Source organism: Papilio xuthus, unplaced genomic scaffold (assembly GCF_000836235.2).
Source record: "Papilio xuthus unplaced genomic scaffold, Pxut_1.1 DF827679.1, whole genome shotgun sequence".
In the NCBI taxonomy this organism is placed as follows: domain Eukaryota; kingdom Metazoa; phylum Arthropoda; class Insecta; order Lepidoptera; family Papilionidae; genus Papilio; species Papilio xuthus.
Window position 1 is genome coordinate 2591741 of NW_013530970.1, and position 15333 is coordinate 2607073.

General features: G+C 33.9%; 5 protein-coding genes across 10 annotated transcripts; 3 read left to right on the forward strand and 2 right to left on the reverse strand.

Annotated features, from left to right (window-relative positions):
- Positions 1–3: 3 nt before the first annotated feature.
- Snap29 (Synaptosomal-associated protein 29kDa) lies at positions 4–1690 on the forward strand. Its single transcript, XM_013312415.1, has one exon. The coding sequence runs from the start codon at positions 181–183 to the stop codon at positions 988–990; it is 810 nt and encodes a 269-aa protein (XP_013167869.1). The 5' UTR covers positions 4–180; the 3' UTR covers positions 991–1690.
- Positions 1691–2557: 867 nt separating this feature from the next.
- On the reverse strand, positions 2558–4294 carry LOC106117903 (zinc finger protein 32). The gene is made up of 2 exons (XM_013312414.1): positions 3995–4294; positions 2558–3923 (listed from the first exon to the last, which is right to left on the reverse strand). Exons 1-2 carry the CDS (start codon positions 4160–4162, stop codon positions 2853–2855), a joined length of 1239 nt encoding a protein of 412 aa, XP_013167868.1. The 5' UTR covers positions 4163–4294; the 3' UTR covers positions 2558–2852.
- A 240-nt stretch (positions 4295–4534) lies between these two features.
- On the forward strand, positions 4535–9135 carry eIF3c (Eukaryotic translation initiation factor 3 subunit C). Its single transcript, XM_013312351.1, has 7 exons — positions 4535–4675; positions 4834–4944; positions 5707–6124; positions 6213–6595; positions 6681–7964; positions 8047–8340; positions 8531–9135. Exons 2-7 carry the CDS (start codon positions 4852–4854, stop codon positions 8699–8701), a joined length of 2643 nt encoding a protein of 880 aa, XP_013167805.1. The 5' UTR covers positions 4535–4675; positions 4834–4851; the 3' UTR covers positions 8702–9135.
- Positions 9136–9743: 608 nt separating this feature from the next.
- Positions 9744–11701, forward strand: Ubc10 (ubiquitin conjugating enzyme 10). 3 transcript variants are annotated; one of them, XM_013311995.1, is made up of 5 exons: positions 9744–9918; positions 10108–10203; positions 10279–10465; positions 10762–10951; positions 11490–11701. In XM_013311995.1, the coding sequence occupies exons 1-4, from the start codon at positions 9892–9894 to the stop codon at positions 10914–10916; spliced, it is 465 nt and encodes a 154-aa protein (XP_013167449.1). In that variant the 5' UTR covers positions 9744–9891; the 3' UTR covers positions 10917–10951; positions 11490–11701. The 3 variants fall into 3 exon arrangements, 2 of the variants coding, with proteins under 2 accessions (XP_013167449.1, XP_013167448.1); XR_001227888.1 differs by having other exon boundaries at positions 9745–9918; positions 10762–11136; XM_013311994.1 differs by lacking the exon at positions 11490–11701 and having other exon boundaries at positions 9745–9918; positions 10762–11195.
- Positions 11702–11802: 101 nt separating this feature from the next.
- Positions 11803–15286, reverse strand: LOC106117925 (histone deacetylase 8). 4 transcript variants are annotated; one of them, XM_013312445.1, is made up of 9 exons: positions 15268–15286; positions 14753–14836; positions 14475–14664; positions 13968–14109; positions 13483–13589; positions 13197–13389; positions 12842–13014; positions 12479–12679; positions 11803–12177 (listed from the first exon to the last, which is right to left on the reverse strand). In XM_013312445.1, exons 2-9 carry the CDS (start codon positions 14831–14833, stop codon positions 11957–11959), a joined length of 1308 nt encoding a protein of 435 aa, XP_013167899.1. In that variant the 5' UTR covers positions 14834–14836; positions 15268–15286; the 3' UTR covers positions 11803–11956. The 4 variants fall into 4 exon arrangements, with proteins under 4 accessions (XP_013167899.1, XP_013167898.1, XP_013167901.1 ...); XM_013312444.1 differs by lacking the exon at positions 15268–15286 and adding an exon at positions 15020–15224; XM_013312447.1 differs by lacking the exon at positions 15268–15286 and having other exon boundaries at positions 12848–13014; positions 14753–15001.
- Positions 15287–15333: the final 47 nt, after the last annotated feature.

Sequence of the window (15333 nt, forward strand, 5' to 3'; positions counted from 1 at the left end):
TAGAATTCATGTCAGCTGTCAGTTGATTGTCAGCCTACTCTTGGTATTGGTGTTGCGTACGTAATTAATAATTACATTCTCTTTAGTCAAATTGATACAAGAACAAAGGAAAATATTTACATTGCTACAAATTAGAACGATTCAGTATTAAACAGTTTTGTGAAGTGAAAATTAAATAAAATGTCGGACCATAGGTACATTAGCAACTCGAGTAACTTATTCGAAGACGACGATGTTGACAATGACACATTTGTGCAAAGTTATAGATCAAAATTACCTCAACCTCCAAGAAATCCCGTCAATACTCCTTATGGAGGACATATTGCAGAACTGGAAAAACAAAGACAGGCGATGTTACAAAGACAAAAGGAAATCGAACAACGGACTCTAGACTCTTCTATAAGAAGTATAGGGCTTCTCCATGACAGCGAAACGATTGGTATCGCTACAGTTGAAGAACTGGCGAGACAGCGAGAGCAGTTGCAGAACACTAACCGGAGATTAGATGAAATCAATACAAATCTACACTACAGTCAGAAACATCTAAATGGTATAAAATCAGTTTTCTATGGATTAAAAAATTATATATCGGGTAAATCAGATCAAACACCTCCAAGGAGTCAGGCCTCACCAGATAGCCTCAATTCAAAAGCTGGCACTAGCAGTAAATTAGATGAGCCTTTAGATAACACACCCAAACTAAGTGCTGAAGATCGCTTCAATAGTCACCCATCTACACGTCTGAGAGGCTTAAACCAAGAACAAGCCAGTGCACCAATTTCAGACAGCCAACGTATCAATGAAATGTTGGATGCAAACTTGGATGAGATGGTTCAGCATATTACTAGACTTAAAGGTTTAGGAAGTGCTCTTGGTGAAGAAATTGATTCACAAAATAAGCTTATAGACACAATACAAGACAAAGTTGAGGTTGCAGATGTTAAAATTGGGAAGCAAAACAAGCAAATAAACAAAATTTTAGGAAAATAATCTTTGCTTAAAATGAAACTGTTAGTGAATACACATATATTATGTACATTAATAAACAATGTAATCATATTACATGGTATAGTTAAGCATAGTGATAGTTTGCAATATTTTTATATATTAATTTTAGTTACACCACATTGATATTTCCTAATCATACATTATTAGATCTACATCTTAAATTGTAGTTTGTAAAGTCAAAAACAATGAAAATGAGAAATTTTATTTAAACATATCACTGGCTGATAATAATTTATTACCTATAAATTTTTTTGAATCATTTTCATGTTTAAATTGATGATACACACATGTCTGTTTCTAACAAGTCTGTGATTACAGCCTTATAGAAGTGAAATTGTCTAGATTGGTTAGTTATAATTTCTCATTTGTATTGAATTCAACTTATAAGTACTATTGTCAATGTACCCTTTTTAGTTATTTGTTTGAGATTTTTCATTCGAATTTCATATATGATTCTAATTAAATTGTATAATAACATGTCAACTGTTTCAAAATATGTTTGTATGAGTAACAGAATAATTTAAAACAAATGACTCTGATGAATATCTTTTCAAAATTGGCATATAATTGTCATTGCAATATTTTTGTATTTTAATACCAAGGTTTATTTAATTGAAGTACGGTTACTGGTATAATTGTAATGAAATAGAGTATATATCGTGTACATTTATTAAACGCAATATTCCAATTTGTTATTCTAATTATAATAAAATCTTACGAGCAATCACAGAGTTTAATTTCACAAATTAAATAATTGTAAATTCAATATTAGTAGTTATTGGATAATCATATTTTTATAGATTACATGTAGATTATTGATAACATATAACTAATGTTCCAACATTATCAAACAGTGTAAACTTACTGGAAACATGTTTACATGAAATATTATCAGTAGCTTTACACACACAATAAGGAGATTAAGTTCTTTATTAAATATCAATAACATACATATTTTAAACCAGCGGCTGTCTGAAACTTCTTTAGCATGTAATTTAAAAAAAAAACTGATTTATTCCCGAATACATAAATTGCCTTCCAGTATAAATCCCATCAAAATCGGTACAGCAATTTTATCCGGATCAAAACTGATTTGTGGACAGAAAATTGATTTTCTTTATCAACTACGCATCATTTTCGCGAAATATTGAATTTTCCGTTATTGTATACAGACACTCTAACTATAATGATTGAGATTTAGCGCGTTTTCTTGTTGTGGACTTAATTATAATAAAAATAATATTAGTACTCTTTGTTTCTGAGATTAAAAATTATTACAAATAAGCTGTGAAGTAAACAAACAGTAAGGCAGATTGCCATTTAACTTGTATCTTTTTAACTATCAATATCAGTGATTTAAAGGAATTTGTCATCTAGACAAATAATTTAATCAGTGAAATCTTGCAGTAACACATTTGTTAATTTTATTTCAAGTAATACAAGGGAAAAAAACAACAAAACAAAAAAAACGTAATGTAATAAAATGAATGCAATTTTTTTCTAATTAGAAGTAGTTATAGAAGTTTAGAATACTATTAAAAAACACATCATTGAATTAGTCATTGTGTTATCAAATAATGAGTAATATACACTGCCTGGAAAAGCCCCGTCTCATATCACTACATAAAACATTGCATATTTTTTTTACTCATAACATTTCAACTACAGTTTAATAATAATAAAGGCAAAGGAAAAACTTCTGTATTATTTTGAGGCATTTTGAAGCTAAGTTATTGAATACTTTGAAGGCTGACACACTTGTATATATGTGAATGTAAAACCTACAGCAACCAATATACAAGGAAAAAGCTTTATTAATTAAGCCAATTACATCTTTACTTAATTCAATCATTGAAAAAATCAACAACAGTCTCTAGGATCAGGTCATCATTAACATAATGTATTTTCATATGCTTTTGTAAAACTCTCTTATTGATGAATTTTTTGCCACAGATTTCACAGCTTGTATCCACAGTTGAGTGTGACTCTTTGTGTACTTTCAATCCAGATGATGTGGGAAATGCTTTAGAACAAATGTCACACTTGTAGGGTCTCTCAGATGAATGAGTATGTGCAATATGCACTTTCAAAGACTGTTTTGTTGGAAAACTTCTATTGCATTCATTGTATTTACATTTAAAAGGCCGTGGGCGTTCTTGGCCAGAATGTACCAAGCTATGAACTCGCAAGTAAGATGCTCGAGTATATGTTTTTGGACAATCAGGGCAAGGATAATCCTTGACCCCATTATGAATTTTAATGTGCTTCATTAAACTGGACTTAGCACTAAATTTTTTATCACATATAACACAAACAAATGATTTTTGATTGCTTGAATGAGCAACTCTAAAATGTCCCTTTAAAGATTGTCGTGATCTATATGTCTTATTGCAAAATCCACATTTAAATTGTGGAATTTCTTTATGTGACAATAAGTGCTGCCTCAAGCCATCAGCTGTGTGAAAGCGTTTACCACATTTTGGGCAAAGGAATCTAAGAACTCCTCTATGCTTTGCCATGTGGTAACGTAATCCGTAAATTCTCGTAAACGATTTAGGGCACAGAGTGCAGGAATATTTTTTATCGCCTTCTTTTCGCGGTGGATGCTCGGTTGATGTTATTTCAGTTACAGGAGGTAAAGGTGTTAATTCTTTGTTAACTGAAACATTTTCAAAATCAAGGACTGGGTGATTAGTAAATAGCGGCGTATCATACTCATGGTCTTGATAAACAACATTTATATCAATAGAATCCATATCTGAGCGCTGTAAGCTCGAACTACTAGATTGTACAGTAAAAACTTGCGATAAAGTGATATTAGCTTTTAAACAATTAATTTTAAAGTTGTAAGACAGCAGAGCTGTGTAAACACAGGATGGACACATTCCTTGAGGCCAGTTTTCTTCATCGTTATTCTGAAACATTTAAAAAACGTCATAAATATGGATGAAAAAGTTACATCTTGATTTTATTGTTGAATACTAACTTCTACGCAATTTAAAAATATCAATATATCTATCAGTTTAATTTTGTTCATCTCATGTTCAATTAAATCTTGTACGCTCATGAACGTCGAGGAATCTGATTCAGCGAGACAAGTTCGGCAAATATTCTGGGGTAAAATTAATGTTGATAGCTCCATTTCAGTGAACATTTAACAGAATATTCTTAAATAATAAAGCACTAGAAAGAACTTTTTATTTTAACATTAAACTAAAACGCAAAATTGTTTCCATTTCCATTTTACATCATGTTTTTTATTTCATTCATTTAGACCACAGACAGAGTAACCCATAGTCAAAGGCAAAAAATGGTGTAGTTTCATAGAGTAGTGAATTTGGAAATATTTGATGCGTTGATGTCCTCTCAATTTCGATGTAAAAATTTAAAATCTCTCTTATTAACAATGAATGAGAGTCTTTTTCTTTTTCTGGATCAGGAAAATAAAAATAAAAAATCGTTTTTCTTCAAATATCTTACTGTTATTAACTACAAATACAACTCTCTGATTCGTTGATCTTTGAATTTCAATCAAATTCCTTTGACGTGTGTGTGCTTCGTGGGCATGTAGGGTTATCGTCATTAATAAATTACTTACAACTTTCATGTATCTAAGTGTAAATTTAGGAATTTTATTTGCATCAACACGAATTTTTGGCATTTGAAGGTATAAATTTCACACAAAATTTTAATGTTAACATAATGTATCCTAACCTCAAACTTTCGTTTGGTGAATGTTGACTGTGCTATTTACTCAGAAAGCTCAAGTTTCTGACGATTTAGAAGATTACGAAATAAATATAAGCTTTATATTTATTCTTACAGTTTTACTAAGAGGCGAACATGAGTCGTTTTTTCGCGACTGGTACGGATTCGGAATCCGAAAGCTCCAGTGAAGAGGAGCAGGTAGTTCGTGCACCAGCTCCCGTCTATACTGTAAGTACATTTAACATTCCAGGCCACTACAATTTTTGGTAACACCGACTGTTGAATGTATCTAGCTGTGTGTCACTGATGCTCATGATGATGATGACGACTATTAATTCATTGTAAAAGTCTGTCAATGTCGAGAAGACCGTTGTCAGAAGACTCTCACTTCTCTCCTTGTCTGTTTGTTATTAATTTAAGGAAAAATTGGATTATTAAAATCAAAAACATAAAACAGAAAAACTGCATCAGTGGACATAATTTAAAATATAATACAACTATTTTAAAACAGTCTTTATGTGTGTATCTCGTATATTATTGTATACTATAATATTTTTTGGTGTAAATCATCAGCAGTTCAGTAAAGCCCCACAGTGTATAAATTACAATTTTTATCAGGAGAAATTTGTCACAAAATATGTAGTCCGATTTTTTACTATTATAAATTCGAATTATTTTTCTTTCCAATTTATACATTCAGATTTAATAAGAACTGAATGATAAACAATCCACAACTTTTGGAACAATTTTTAATACACACAGTACATACAATTTTCAATATTTCTCTTTAGTGTGGTAAAATTTATAATAAATATCACCAATGTTTCACAATAATAAAATATTTTTCTCATTTCACTTGCTGCATCCTATTTATAGTACAATTAGTTGGTTTTGTGGACAAACGCTGTCATGTATGTGCCTGCTTCAATATATTTTTATTACTATTTTAATACTACTAACTAAAAATAAATTTATCTTTTGTTTGTGTAGTTCAGTGATGACGAGGAAGAAACTAAGCGTGTTGTGCGCTCTATGAAAGAAAAGAGATATGAAGAATTGGAAGGCATAATCCATTCAATTCGGAATCACCGAAAGATCAAGGACTTTTCATCAGCATTAGCTTCTTTTGAAGAACTACAAAGGGCTTATACTCGAGCAGCTCCTGTAGTCCAAAAAGAAGAGAATGGTATTGCACCACGGTTCTTCATTAGAGCTTTAGTAGAGTTGGATGATTGGGTTGCTGGTGCCTGGGCAGATCGCGATGCACGAAAGGCCTTGTCTAAAGGCAATAGTAAAGCCCTGACATCTTTACGTCAAAAGTTAAGGAAGTATGAAAAAGATTTTGATGCTGAGATTACCAAATTCCGAGAGAATCCTGATTTACCTGATGATGATGAAGAGCGAAAAGGTAAGATGTTAGTTTTAATGAAGAATTAGTTCATGATTTTTCTTCTATAATAATGAATTGTACCAACTGCTTTAATTTTGCAATTCAGATACATCATCATCTGATGAGTCTGATGATGAAGACAAGGTTAAAGAGAAAGTTCGAGTGCGTCGTTCGCCTGAACCCCCTCGTCGCCCACCTCCTCAAGATGATGAGTCCTCCGATTCTATGGATTGGGGCTCAAGTTCCTCGGACTCCAGTTCAAGTTCGGATGACGAAGCTCGTGGCGCAGCCACCATAAGAGAGCGGTTCCTTAAGAAAACCACGGAGAGGGATGACGATGAGGAAAGAGACAGGCGTCGCGCGAGGAGGGAAAGACGTGAGAGAGGTGCTGGTAAAATCAGCAAGAGAGACCAGATTGATGATGGAGGCGAATGGGAAACTGTAAGAAAGGGAGCTGCTACTTCGGATAAGCCGAAAATGTTCGCAAAGGTCTGTATTCTAAAATGTCTCACCAATGTATATTATTTATAACTTTTTTTTAGGATGCTAGACAAAAATAATTATTTATTTACAGGACAGCGATATTGACGCCGCTTTAGTAGTAAAGAAACTGGGTGAGATAAGTGCAGCGCGTGGTCGCAAGCGTACTGACCGTCGCGCACAACTTGAATTACTGCACGAATTGCGCACAGTTGCACAACAGCACAACTTAGGTGACGCCCTACAGCTTAAGCTGCGTGCCGCTACTGTCGCCGCGTTGTTTGATTACAATCCTAAAGTCTCAGATGCCATGAAACCGGAATACTGGTCTAGACTTGTCGAGAATGTTGACCACATGGTGACTCTCCTTCTAGCTCATGAAGATATGCAACTGAGCGAGACTATTACAGAGGAAAATGAAGAATTTGTAACTGCACCGTTCCGTGTACGTGGTTGTGTTTTGACAGCTTTAGAGCGTCTCGATGATGAGTTCACTAAACTGTTGAAAGAGTGTGATCCTCACTCAAATGAATATGTGGAGAGACTGAAGGATGAAGTACGCGTCTCCGCGCTCATAGACCGCGTCTGCCAAGTAGTCGAACGCGATGGATCGCCGCAGGAAGTTTGCCGCGCTTATCTGCGTAAAATTGATCATTTGTACTACAAATTTGATCCACGTGCTGTAAAAAAAGATTCCCCTCCCGGTGAGGAATCGACGGTCAAGAAAATGGAGCGTTTCTGCAAATATATATACGCGCACGACGAGACCGATCGTCTGAGAACTCGCGCTATTTTGTCACACATCTACCATCATGCTTTACACGACAATTGGTTCCAAGCTCGCGATCTCCTCCTCATGTCTCATCTGCAAGAGACGGTCCAACATTCCGACCCGAGTACTCAGATTTTGTACAATCGGACCATGGCGAACTTGGGACTGTGTGCTTTCCGCCGCGGCAACGTGAAGGAAGCACACGGATGCTTGGCGGAATTAATGATGACAGGTAAGCCGAAAGAGTTGCTCGCTCAAGGTCTGCTGCCTCAGCGTCAGCACGAGCGCTCCAAGGAACAGGAGAAGATCGAGAAACAGAGACAGATGCCGTTCCATATGCATATTAACCTTGAACTATTGGAATGCGTGTATTTGGTGTCTGCGATGCTGATCGAGATACCATACATGGCGGCTCATGAGTTCGATGCGCGCCGTCGTATGATCAGTAAGACGTTCTACCAGAACCTGCGCGCCAGCGAGCGACAGGCATTGGTGGGGCCGCCGGAGTCGATGCGCGAGCACGCCGTTGCAGCAGCCAGAGCGATGCGCCGCGGGGACTGGCGCGCCTGTCTTAACTTTATTGTTAACGAGAAAATGAACGCTAAGGTAATAAATTCGTCCCTACAAGTTAGGGATTTTTATATATTTTTTAATTTCTTAAAACATAATTCATATAAATTTCTTGCAGGTGTGGGACCTAATGGTTGGCGCCGATAATGTCCGGGCTATGCTCGGTCGTCTTATCCGAGAGGAATCGCTACGCACTTACTTGTTTACGTACGCGCACGTGTACGCGTCGTTGTCATTGCGTTCGTTGGCGGACATGTTTGAACTGCCGCGGCAACGTGTTCACTCTCTGGTGTCGAAGATGATCATTAATGAAGAATTGTTGGCGTCTCTCGATGATCCCAGCGAGTGCGCTATATTGCACCGTTCAGAGCCAACTAGGATGCAAGCGCTGGCGCTGCAACTTGCTGATAAGGTTAGTAATTTACTTCAATGAACGCTCATACATTTATGAAGAGGCTTTTACAAATATTACTACACAACAATGTATACATGCATATTCAAATCTTTTAACTGGCATTTAGTTTAGATTACTTCTATATAACATTACAGTCATGGATGTACATGAAGAGGATAAATAATACTTAAATATTGTTTATTTTTAGGTTGGTAACCTTGTGGATTCTAATGAACGAATCTTCGAGAAGCAAGGCTCCTTCTTCCAGAGGGGTGGGGCAGGCCGCGGGGAGGGACGTCAAAGGGAACGTCCTAGGGACGGCTGGGGCCGTCGGCAAAGGAATCGCAGACGCGACGATGAACGCGGCCACGACGATTAACGCCTACATGAGTGAAATTAAACAACCCGTACAGTATAACACAAACTCTGTATTTCACATTCACTTTGCGACGGTTGTAGCGGTATTGCTTGTTGCATATTAAACAGTTGCTTTCTAGAGACTACATTTCTCTTATTCATTTTTCAACTCAACAATTTTATCGTTACAACCGTCGCAAACTGAAATAATCTGTGCTTAATTGTATTATCTTTTAAAAAATCAATACAAAATATCCATCAAAACTTCAGTCTGTTGTTCCACTAAACATTTTTTTTCTTCTAGGCAGAAATTTTATATGCTATGTTAAAGGTTACAGGATAATTTATTACGAAATATATTTTTTATTACAACTCTAGACCATAGCATACCAAGCTTTATTCATTTACAGTTTTGTAGTAATTGTATTACGGAAAATAAAAATGTCACAAAAATTACTTATTTTATTCATTGTCCTGTAAGGATCTACACGCCTATAAGTTTTAAGGGTTACCAGTGAGAAAAATTTCGTAACTTGCAAAAGTCGTCAATGTTGCAACTTACGGCCCGAGTTCTCGTAGTAATAATCCTTCCCATTTAAATTGATACATCTAAACAAATTACATTTTTCTGAAATTCCGAAATCATAAAAGTAGTAGCATTAACACGTGTAAATGTTGCTATTATATAGGTTGAAATATGACATTGTTGGTTCGCGTCTTTTCCGCCTGCCACAATATTCGTGTCGAACTATATCTGAGACAGTTGGCTTAGTTAAGACAGCCCACCAGCGCCCCTATATCAACGTGTAAGCAAAACCGGGTCTAAACCTCCGGTGAAAGGAATTAGAGCATATAACATGCACGATTTTTCATTTTTATTTGTGCAGTAAGCCGCAAAAACAATCTTGCTAAGTGATTCATGCACTTAGCAAGATACATACTCAGGGTATATTTTTTAAATATAACATAATCGATTAACGAACAAAGAGTATATAAAAAAATAACGAATGTCAAGGTTGGTAACCTTGGCGAATATTTAATCTGTATTGTACGAATGAAAAGAATGAAATGGACGATATCACTGACATTTTACTGAGTCATATTTTCTGATACACGAATTATGTTGTTGGGTCGGATTGCATTTACTGCCTATAATTACTAATTTTGTAATATACTTTCATCGTCACCATATTTTAGTTAAATAAAATTAAAATGGCTGCTACCAGGAGACTTCAAAAGGTAAGTTACAGACTATCGAGAGTAATATTGTCTAGTTGTAATTGAAAAAGAAGTATAAAATTAGAGTCCGCTTACGGATTTTTTCTATTGATATTTAATTTGGAATAACGCCGTTAGGTACATTTTCATAGGTTTCGCTTAAAAATATTAAATTACCTCTGATTTTTACAATTTATGGTTGTTTTTCAGGAGTTAAACGACATCAGGCAATCTGGATTGAAGTCATTTAGAGACATTCAAGTTGATGAGTCTAATATTCTTACATGGCAGGGCTTGATCGTACCCGTAAGTAGCAAAATCGTGTAACATGAACATCCATAATCTTTTACTAAAAATACCAATAAGATTTATATCTTTCAGGACAATCCCCCCTACAACAAAGGTGCCTTTCGTATCGAGATTAATTTCCCAGCAGAATACCCATTCAAACCCCCCAAGATTAGTTTCAAAACAAAAATCTATCATCCCAACATTGATGAAAAGGGTCAAGTCTGTCTACCTATAATTAGTGCTGAAAATTGGAAACCAGCTACAAAGACTGATCAAGGTAAATTAATTATAGCTGTGTTCAAATAATCCTTATTTTACTTTGTTATGCCTAAAAGATCAAAGTAGGTATTTTTGTTAACAGTAACAAAATCTAGAACACTGCTTACCTTCTGACTTTTGGTAATAGTCTCTTATAATAATTACTTAAAGTAGATTAAGTTTTTATACATTAAACATCATTTGGGTTGTGATTAACGAAATAACAACATATATTTTCTGTTAGTATTTTATGGTGTGTTAATTAGTATTACCCTTGGTATTCAATAGCTTAAACATAAATAATTTTCTTTCCAGTTATCCAAGCTCTAGTAGCACTTGTAAATGATCCAGAGCCGGAGCATCCATTACGAGCTGAGCTCGCAGAAGAATTCCTAAAAGACAGGAAAAAATTCACAAAGAATGCAGAAGAATTCACCAAGAAACATAGTGAAAAACGGCCCACTGACTAAAGTCGCCTAGTTCAAATTTCTTTGACTTTACAATGGTAAATGGCATTTTAAATATGAAACAAGTATTTTAACTAATGTGTGCATTTATCCTATAAAAGTAAATCTATCCTCTTTTCACTTGTTTAGAAAGAATTCATTCACTACTGTAAAGTTAAAGGTTTTTCTGTAAGGCTAGGTAATGTTACTCCTCAATCACTGCTTGCAAGACATGCACCATACTGTAAGTAATTTAAAAAGATGCAAATTAATATTGGCCAAATATAAAAGCTTAAAATCTTAGCTTAGTTTTTATTCTCTGGTCATTTAAGTTTTTTTTTATATGTGAGAGTTAATAGCTTATGTTGTCAATTTTTATTTATATTACAATCATTGTGGAAATAAACCTGAATTTGAAGTAAATTTCTGTTACCAAGTCAATCGGAAAGACTAGCTTTGTAAACTTGTAAATAGATGTCATGATAGTAATTGCTAATATATCTGATTTTAGTATGAACAATTCTTTTAATCAATTTATGAAGTATTTCGGTTTCCGATGTTGATTCCGAGTTCAATAAATTAATTTATTTGTTGCAGGTCATTTTGTATTACCTTACAACGCAATATTCCATTCAGTTTCTCTGACAATAAGCCATTTACGTAACCACTAAAACATGAAGTAGCTCCGCTAAATTAGCAATTAAAATCATAGATGTTGTTAGTGTGACTGTTCATTGAATTTCTTAAGTTATAATCTTGTATTGAACATTTAATGAGAGAACTCTAAATACATCTTTTCCACTTATCAATCGTTTTTCTTTTACTTTTGACAGTTGATCAATAACCAAGGTCAAGTTTTCAGAACAAGATTTTTAGGTACAAAGTAATAAAATACTCATTTATAAAAAATATATATTTAACATGTTCTGTGCCACTATTAATTTTACGATGTGTTCTTGTGTGTCGCATACATTTTACCGAAATTTTCAGGACTTTCTAGGCAAATTGGTGGCATGTAATGCGTTAACCGTATCTACATCTTTTACCTTTAACATTTTCATATATTAATCTTGAAAATCATAAACATCAGCTTTATTGTCTTTTTCGGGTACTAATTGAGCTTTTACAGGTTTTAGTCTTGTTTCTTTCTTTAAATTACCTTCTCCCGAGTCTTGCTTTTCAACAATCTTAAATTCACTGTCAATTTTAATATCTTCTTCCTGATCCTGTTTCCTCTTGAGTGGCAAATATATAGCAGTCTTTGTATCTAACAATTCTAAATTACCTGCAAAATACAATGAAAATTTTTGATTCCCAACAACAGACTAAGTTTTTAAGAAAATGCATGTATATCTCTTGTTTATTTGCATAAAATACAACTGCTTTTTCTTTGTTGCTTATTATATCAGTTCAAAGCGTTCAAGGGACCGGAATATTTATTTCGCTTATAAAAAAACTTAAAACTTATCTCTTATGCAGCTGATCCTTTGTGACCAGACTATGACTCTCGCTTATAAAAGTTTCTAACTTACCCAGGTTTTCCTGTACATTAAATACATTCAGTGCCAAAACTTATTCTTACTTACATTTTATTTGTGAAATACATTCATTGATATATTGTTCAGTATTCAGATCTTTTGTAAGACTAGGCTGTATAGACAGAATATAATCAGGTCCATATTTAGGCCAATGGTCATGTTCAGGAATATTATCATCCAAATCAACTCCAGCAGCTACAGCTGTAAGTTTTGTCCACAATCTGGCTGCATTGGGATGATTATAGCCCCCTAAAAATATATTAAAAACAACCAGTTTTCAAATCATGTCTCTTTGAGATTTATCTGAGTAAGCATGCTTATTGTTTTCTGAAGTTTTTTTATCAAATTTAAAAATAAATCAATGAAATTATTTATACAATATCAACAAAAATATGTACATATTTTGCATACCACCACCTAGTAATAGAATTGGTTTTTCTGTAGCCAATACTTTGTGGAGACATGTTATGTAACCCTGGTCAGTGAGACATGCTCCACCGTGGGGATCAATGACTAATCCATCTGCACCACATTGCATTACTATAGCGTCTGGTTCAAATTTCAAATTCACTAATGGGAAAACACTGAAAAAGTAAGCTACTTATTTTATTCTTACATATAATGTAATTTTCCTTAAATTTTCACATGTCAAATTAACTCCTCTTATCATGTATCTTAACCATATCATGTATTCAATTTTTTGTGGCTTATAAGTCATATATGACAATTTTTTTAGAACTTCATTGAAAATTGAATTATTACTTACTTTGCAAACGCATTTACTAGAGTTTTATCCGTATAAAATGCATGAAGTGGAAAATTGCATGAATAACCTTTGCCAGTCAAACTGCCAACATCATCTATATTGCCTGATCCGGGATAGAAACCAGGTTCATATTTATGAAAAGATAATGTGAACACTGATTTACTTAATTTATAAGCATCTTGTACACCATTCCCTATAACAACAAAATTTATGTTGTATATACTAATATATACTATATAATGTATGTAGACTAAGTGACCGACCACAAGAGATATATTTATCTTACCATGATGAACATCCAAATCTATGTATAATATCTTCTTGAACTTTAGCCTTAACTTTTCTATAGCTAGTACAATATCATTAACGTAACAGAATCCTTCTGCTCCAAATCTTGAAGAGATTAATTGTTAGTAAACTTTCATAGTACATTATTAAAGTCACCAGCACTATTGCTATTTGACATTTGTAAGAAATGGGATCCCTAAAACGATAGGGCTTTTCGAACTTCTGACATGTAAGTACAATTGCTTGCTCCATTGTAAAGGGCCTACTGGAGTGATGTGTATACCACATCTTCACTTAACATCCAGTTGGATCGCAGTCAAGCACTAACTTATGCAATGTATAAAAAAAAATTGTTGGGAGCTCAAAATGATCATCATCATTATGATCCCATCTTATGAATGTTATGGAAGTGAAACCTATAAAAATTTAAATTTTATTTAAATTGCTCATTGTTTAGAAAATAAAAAACAAAACAAATTTTACCTCTGTGCATGATGCCAGCCACCACACCAATTTATAGCAACGTTAGTAATGCCAAGCAATAGACATTTTGCTGCAGTTATAGACCCCCCTGCCACTACTGTCACTAGTTCATACATGTTAGATATTGGTGGGCAATCATATCCTAAAATTAAAAGATAACCCTTTAAAATATTGCAGTAGTAAGCAACATTCTTGCTACATAATTGTTAATGAAATTTTATTACTATATGGCACTAATTACAGTCAAATCTTAATAAGCAATTGTCCAAGAGATCACAACATTTTTCTCTCTCTAATCTTTGTTTCCTGCATATGGGTCATCCATGAGGACCAGAAGATGACTCTTGCTTGTTGAGGTATCTCACTTATCCATTCTCATCTGTATTATGTTCATGTGTATGTACTAATGGTATGGAAGAGAATAAAGAAGAGTGAGAAGAAAATAAGGCCTCCATTTAGCAGTTAATACATAAAAGTTCATGTGATTTAACTTTATATTCCAGATACCTATTCCATACTCTTCATCCTGGTCATTTGTCATATAGTCTTCTTCTAATTCATGAAAACTTTTTAAGTGATCCAAATATAATTCCGAGTGAAACTTCTTCAAGTCATCGTAACTTGCAGGAGTTGAGCGAATAACTTGTAAATTATTGTTTAGCTCATACGCTGTTAAAAGATCATTTACCATAGAAGCCTAAAATTACAAAATTAATTTTCATCTTAGACAGAATTGTAATGCTACTTTTGTAGGATAAATCTTTTCATTTATATCTCAAACTCACCCTAAAAGGAACGGCTGGTAGACGATCACTTTGTGATATTAGAAGGGGATCCCAAATATAACACGGTTTTTTAAAACTCATTTTCTAAAAAGTAGATGATTTTTAATGTGAAAATTAAGAAAAGTTAAACGAAACAGGCTATATAAATAATCACTGTGAACATAATGAAGTACATTTTGTAATTAATTTAATTGAAACATATTTCTATGTCAAGTAGTATGTGTGTAGTATGTGCATATTATTTTAAAAAGAAATTTAATACTTTACGTTTACAACTTGTTTTGTGTCAAATTACCGATTACCGCCGTTTCATTGACATTGACATACGGAAGGAAGCCGAATATAACCACAGAAAGCTGAACTGTAGATTCACGAAGTCATATTAACTAAATGTGTAAATTGTGCTTTCAGGTTCCTTCAGCAATTCTAGTTGAATTTAAGTTTAAAGTAAAATGAAATGTGTTTTATAGGCTGCCCCGAAAAATATAATTATTCATTATTTTTCGGAAACTTACGGGATTAATTTTTTGTAATGATGCCAACTATTTACACACGAGGATTTTGTATCGAGTTTTTATTTT

Bases quoted from the DNA above. Each gene is read 5' to 3' on its own strand.
- eIF3c (XM_013312351.1), top strand. From the start codon at position 4,852: ATGAGTCGTTTTTTCGCGACTGGTACGGATTCGGAATCCGAAAGCTCC. The intron at 4,945-5,706 runs GTAAGTACATTT...TTGTTTGTGTAG, and splicing joins CACCAGCTCCCGTCTATACT to TTCAGTGATGACGAGGAAGA. The intron at 6,596-6,680 runs GTCTGTATTCTA...ATTTATTTACAG, and splicing joins AGCCGAAAATGTTCGCAAAG to GACAGCGATATTGACGCCGC.
- Snap29 (XM_013312415.1), top strand. From the start codon at position 181: ATGTCGGACCATAGGTACATTAGCAACTCGAGTAACTTATTCGAAGAC.
- LOC106117903 (XM_013312414.1), bottom strand. From the start codon at position 4,162: ATGTTCACTGAAATGGAGCTATCAACATTAATTTTACCCCAGAATATT. The intron at 3,924-3,994 runs GTTAGTATTCAA...TAAATGTTTCAG, and splicing joins TATTTTTAAATTGCGTAGAA to AATAACGATGAAGAAAACTG.
- LOC106117925 (XM_013312445.1), bottom strand. From the start codon at position 14,833: ATGAGTTTTAAAAAACCGTGTTATATTTGGGATCCCCTTCTAATATCA. The intron at 14,110-14,474 runs GTATCTGGAATA...TTTTAATTTTAG, and splicing joins GGATGAAGAGTATGGAATAG to GATATGATTGCCCACCAATA. The intron at 13,590-13,967 runs GTAAAATTTGTT...AATCTCTTCAAG, and splicing joins GGCTGGCATCATGCACAGAG to ATTTGGAGCAGAAGGATTCT.
- Ubc10 (XM_013311995.1), top strand. From the start codon at position 9,892: ATGGCTGCTACCAGGAGACTTCAAAAG. The intron at 10,204-10,278 runs GTAAGTAGCAAA...TATATCTTTCAG, and splicing joins GGCAGGGCTTGATCGTACCC to GACAATCCCCCCTACAACAA. The intron at 10,466-10,761 runs GTAAATTAATTA...TTTTCTTTCCAG, and splicing joins AGCTACAAAGACTGATCAAG to TTATCCAAGCTCTAGTAGCA.